Raw genomic sequence first — 6,000 nt, forward strand, 5'->3', positions numbered from 1 at the left:
GTCTATGCCCAGCATGGGAAGCGAGTTACTAGAGGCGCTCAATGTATCTTGAGGTCAGTCAGGCCCAAGTCCTTTCTAGAAACCAGAGAGGTGTTGGGAGAACCAGCTAGGTACAACGGTCCTGCTTCCATTCTGCCATCCAGCAAGAGCATAAGAGAGGTCTAAGCCCATCTCCCTGGCTGACTGTATTCCAGGCATGCTGGCAGGCATTCTGCAACCCAGCAGCCACAGAGATGGGCATGGCTGACTGGAGTCTACACAAAGTCTGCTAGGCAGGCCGGCCAACAGCAATTCCAGGCCCTAGGGCAGGTGCTGCGCCTGCGCTGCAGGGCACGCTTTTCCAGCACGGCCAAGGCTTCCAATGCCCACCCGGCTATCTTCGCCACTGCTGGCACCATCCCACGCATGCCTAGGAGTCCTGTGGCCCACCTGGGTAATTTAAAAGGGGCTGGGACTCCCGGCCACAGCGGGCCCTTCTAAATCGCCCAGACCCCTGGGTAATTGCCCCCTTTGCCCACCCCCCCAATCTGTGGGCCTGCTGCTAGGGCATATGTTGACCCACAGGTCTTGTCATTTATTACTTTGGTTCTCTGAATTTTTGTCTCCTGCTTTGTGTATCTGCCCTCAGAACAGTGAAGGGAAGAGGAGTTACCCAGAGGTAGGGGGCCAGATGAAGCCTGTTAGTATCACATTTTCCCTCTGCAGCCCTTCCAGGAGTAAGATATGTCTGCACTCAACACAGACTTGTTTCAGCTGGGTGGCACAGCGCTGCGGGGGTGTTTCGGCGGCGCAGCACTCGGGGGGGGGGGGGGTTGTTGGGGGGGGGGGGCGCTCTTTTTTTTTTGCTTGGGGTGGCAAAAAAGTTAGAGCCAGCCCTGACGCTACCAGACGGTAAACTCTGCTGTATCATTTTTTAGCACCGTACAAATCCTGATAGCTGCTCAGACGCTTGAGGTTCACTGAGCCAAAGCGCATAATGGCTAAAGGATCCTGAGAGGTTCCGTTACATTACAGCTGTTGACGGGGTACAAAAGGAATCTGCCCACACACGTAGAAGTCTCAATTTAAAGTGAAGCCTCCCTCCAACCAGCAACCAAAGAAAAAGTGAGACCACAAATACCCTAGGACAGACCTACCTTTCAGAATCAATTATGGGACCAAACACAGACGAGTGTACACCCAGCTGTGCTCAAGAGCCCCCATATGATTGGGCCTAGCATAGCCTCTGCTGCTGGTGTTGTCAGTGGCTACTGGTGTGGTGCTCTGCTCTTGTTCGATGACAACAGATGGCTGCGTGCGTGTTTCCTCTGTGTGCCGCCCCAGTTCTGCGCAGATAGCTGACACAGCAGACCCCGAGAGAACCCCCAAAGACCACAGACTCTAGTAAGGTACAAAGGAACCCGAGCCAGGTTTATTGTCAAACGAAGCACAGTAATAGTTTCCTGTAGACTTTACAAGACATACTACGAATTTGTGCCCCCTGGCAATGGACACAGCTCAGTCAGTGGCAGGACTTTCCACTGCCCCCTATGCCAAAGATGTGCACTCCGGGACCTATTTTTATACAGTTACAGGACAGATTACTCATCCCTACTGACATATTGAAGTACAGCCCCTTGACTCATTGGGGGCTGTCTCCCTCTTTGATCATGTCGGTTCAAACAAATCTATCCAACATGTTGTTCTTTTGACCCTGTCTTTAAGATGCACCTGCTTGTTCCTTGTTATCTCTGTGGAGCGTTCTGATGCTACCTTGGCACAAGTTCCTCTTATTAGCACTTATGTTGGATGCACCTGCTTCTAGCAGCCCTCTTCTTGCCAACTTCTGTGAGAGGGGCCTGCCTCTGGCTCACAGCCCAACTTTTGCTTAGCAATGCCTGGAAGTACTTTGGTTCAGGCTTCAGGCCCCAGACTTGGCCTCTGATACAAGAGTTTATGTTTCAGGGCCTCATCTTACTACAGCTGGTTTATATCCCCACCTTCTGGGGGAAAACACATGCCTGATACCAATTGCCCCTAATAAGTCAGAGTTTCTTGGAGAATACTGACAAGGCTAATTGATGCCAGCAGTTGTAGGGCTTCTGGCTGAATAAACCCAAGCTCACTAGAGGCTGTGCTTGGTCCATCCTGGGTTCTCCTCACATTAGAAGCCTTTTAGAACAATAAAGTTTTTTAAATGACTTTCTTCCCTGTGCGCGCCCAGGGCTATATTTGAAGAATTTATTAATTTTTAAAAATAAATTAAAAATGAAGCTTGATTTTAGTTACTCAAGTATCCAGACTTCTCCATCTTACTGAAATTCAGTTCTCTGCAGGTTTAACTTCAGTGCAAAAGTCTTTGTGCTGAAGTCTGATGGGACATTGAGACAGGTGTTTTTGGACCACAGCTGCAATGGCCCCTGGAACTTGCTGTCTCTCTCTTGTTGCAAGAGCTTTGAATTCTTGCAATGGCATGAAAGTAGAAGGTGGGCTTGGGATGTACCAGACAGAGTTTGTTAAACATTTGGGAGTTAGCATAGGCTGTTTGCCTACCCTGATCACTATTCCTGCCTATGGGCCTATTTTTAAAGGTTGTAGAGCGCTGAATGCCTCTATAACATATTAGAAATTAATTTAGTGATTTTAGTTAGTTCATTTTACTGAATCTGTATTCTCTACTAACAGACCCCTCACTCTACAGAGTTTACTTGGCTAGCTATGCACTAATATGGCCATCATCATAGTACTAAATCATCTTGGGAAGCATAGCTCAGATCACAAATTAGCAAAAGACCCTGTAATAATGCTTATTGTTTATACATGCACTCAGCCTCCTCAATCCAGTGCTTCCATGAACCAGGAGAGCAAAACTTGGTTAGATCACTACCATCAACAAAACACTGAAATAGCACTTTAGCCTTAATGGTGGATATATTTTACATAACACTTTGGAGGGGGAGGCAGAGAAGGAAGGGAAATCCATAAAGTGCTGGATTACTTTATATTCCAGAGTTGAATTTATTTTAAAAATCCCATTTTTTTTATTAGCATCCATTAACACCTTTTTTTTTTATTAGAGAGCATTAGAAATATAGCTTACAAAAAATATTCCCTAATCCATTGTCCTGTATAATTGAAGACAGGACAAGTCTGTCCATATTGGTATGCTTTAGGACAGAGGTTCTCAAACTGTGGTCTGCGAGCTCCATTCAGGTGGTCCGCGGATAGTTCCCTCTAAGATGCGTGCCTGGGTGGCCTCACACAAGACAAGGAAGGGCCACCCACCTAATTAGTGGAGCCATGCCTGGGTGGCTCCACTAATTAGGTGCCTGGACCCTGGAGAAGACACACATGTAAGGTGAGGTGGTGGCCTTGGGGAGAATAGGTGGGAGGGGGGAATTTGGGATGTGCAGGGCTGCGGCAGCCAGAGAAAAAGGTGACTTTCCCTAGCTCCAAGGCTGTGGCTGCTGGGGAGAGACAGCCCTCCTTCCCAGCCTCAGCTCTGTGGCTGCTGGGGTGGGGGAGAGACCCTCCTCCTTCCCAGCCCCAGCTCAGGGGCTGCTGCGATGTGGGAGAGAGGGCATATCCCTTGCATTAGAAAGGTAAGACTACTGATATTAAAATATGAGCTGTGTGCTTTTATTTGTAGAACAAAAAAAGTTAATTATTATTGAAGGTTTATATATATATATATATATATATATATATATATATATATATAGTGCTTCTATCCAAAGCACTTTACAATACTTAGCTAACAATACAAACAACATTTGGAAAGATCATTAAGTGGTCCACCGAGACCACTCAATTTTCAATTGGTTTGTGGGGAAAAAAGGAGTTTGAGAACTACTGCTTTAGGACAGTCATTTTCAGCCTTTCGTTTGCTGACCCCTTAAAATTTTCAAATGGAGGTGCAGGCCCTTTAGAAATCTTAGACATAGCCTGTGGACTTCAGGGGTCCATGGACCACAGGTTGAAAACCACTGCTTTAGGATGTAAAGGTACTATATAAATTCATATAGAACTATGATGATGGGGAAAGACTTTTAGCGTTTAGATATTATAGGGAAGGATGCTGCAGAAAAAACTAGGATAGAACATATGTTTCCTCCCACCACCACCAAAATTAAGCACACCTCTATCAAGACAACCTTTTCCCCCCACTGTGAATCATCTAAATGACTTGCAATAAAGACCCTTACATCTCAACTAATGATCTGTAGTCCCATGTCTCAGAAGAGAATGCTGATCTTACTTAGACATTAAAGTGTGAAAAATGATACTTACAAAAAGATCTGGGGGCATAGATGTTTTGCCCATGTATTCGTTATTGAATTCCACTATGGCCTTTAAACATTGACCACAGGAAGTTGGGAACAGTTAGAAAAAAACGGTATGTTGTCTACATAATTGCGTTGGTATAGCGCTATCATCGCAGCTGATGTGACCTTATTAGGATAGCATCAATCTATGCAATTGAAGGCTGCCACTTCCTTCCTCCTGCCCAGATAAATCGGTGTGATTTCTTTCCTTTTATTTTAGGAAATTCAGGGCTGAGAGGGAGCCCTGGTAAAGGCTCAAAGCTGCAGGTGGGGACTGGGGATAGATAGTTACATCACAATAACGTAATCCCCAGAAAAAGAGGGAGGGGCATATGCAAAGAACAGCGGGGAAGAGGGGTACATACATTTCTTGTATAGCTGGGAAGCTAACGCAGCGCGGGGGGTTTTAGAGCCCATGCATTTCCTGCATTCCTGGGGAGGGGAAGGAAGGCACAGAGCACTATGTTGGGGAACAGCACTCCCTGCATGGCTAGGAAAGGAAAGGAAAGGATGCCAAATCCAGGCAAGGGCTCGGGAGAGGAGTGTGAGGGTGCTGTGACCTCCCACCCTAGCAATAAGTCTTCATTCAGCCTGGCAGCTAGGCGGGCTCGTGAGGTGTCTGGAGTGGCTGCGAGCCATGGAGGCTGGGCAGCCCTTACCTGGCCCGGCTTGCTGGTGTAATTGAAGGAGTAGATCTCCTCGCGGTTGATGTTCACCGTCCCTGCGTAGATCCGGTCGAAATCCGCCGCTTTGGTGGGGGTGGGTCGGCTGCTCCTTCCCCCTGCCCCGGTCTGCAGCTCTTGCGGCAGCACCCCCAGGAGCCAGGGCAAGCCGCAGAGCAAGGCGAAGCCCGCGGAGCCGCTCATGGTCCCCGCGCCGCGGCTGGCTCGGGAATACAAAGTGCCCTTTTAAGCCGCCCGGAGCCCGAGGCTGGCTACAGCTCTGCGCCGGGCTTCCCGTGCGCTCGGCTGCTGCCCCATCCCAGGCTGCGCTCGCGAGCCGCGGCTGCTGCTGACACACTGATAAAATATTGATACCGGGGCCGGACTGGTTTTTCTCCCCTCGCCTTCATTTCCTCCCCTGGAGGGGCTGCGGCTCGCTTCTGCGCCCGCCCAGCTCCAGCGCTGCCTTCCTGGAGATTTGTAAAAGATCAAGCAAAATGCACATTTTAAGAAAAAATCCTGCGTGGGAAGTTGGAAAGCCAGCCCCGAGGGGGAGGTGATGCAGTCAGACAGCCCCTTCGGAGCCCCGCTCTGCCCCCGGGGAGGGAGAGGAATCCAAAGCAATTGGCCTCGGTGTAATCATTTTTATTACTGTTTCTCCCCCCCCAACTTGTAGCCCAGTGGTTTCCAAATGGGATCGTCGAGGGGGGGGGGGGAGCTTGGACTGAAAATAGCGCTCAGCGCCTGGGGACCGTATTTAACCCTCATCTTAAAACCGACAACCTCTTTCCTGCAGAGATCCTGGCTTTGTATTGCCTCGACCAGCTGAGACCGGGAGCAAGCTCAAGTCGAGTAAAACAAATCCAGGACAAAATTCTGAAGAGCAGATGCCTTGTCGAAAGCAGGAAACTGTCAATAACAAGACCTGCCTTCATATCATAACCGTATAGTTCCCATCTGTCACACAGACAGCCCCAGTTATTTTACGAGTGAAGAGGTTTTATAAAATGTATGTACATATTCAAAGGAGCCTC

The 6,000-nt window shown here is 48.6% G+C and overlaps 1 protein-coding gene across 2 annotated transcripts in view; it reads right to left on the reverse strand.

Moving 5' to 3' along the window:
• Nucleotides 1-5,560, reverse strand: part of SIDT1 (SID1 transmembrane family member 1) — a 100,295-nt gene extending 94,735 nt beyond the window's left edge. For both annotated transcript variants that reach the window (XM_034788177.1, XM_034788168.1), the window contains exon 1: nucleotides 4,964-5,560. In XM_034788177.1, the coding sequence (XP_034644068.1) occupies nucleotides 4,964-5,170 (207 nt within the window). In that variant the 5' untranslated portion in view covers nucleotides 5,171-5,560. The remainder of the gene's footprint in view (nucleotides 1-4,963) is intronic.
• Nucleotides 5,561-6,000: the final 440 nt, after the last annotated feature.

Source organism: Trachemys scripta, chromosome 1 (genome assembly GCF_013100865.1).
Source record: "Trachemys scripta elegans isolate TJP31775 chromosome 1, CAS_Tse_1.0, whole genome shotgun sequence".
In the NCBI taxonomy this organism is placed as follows: domain Eukaryota; kingdom Metazoa; phylum Chordata; order Testudines; family Emydidae; genus Trachemys; species Trachemys scripta.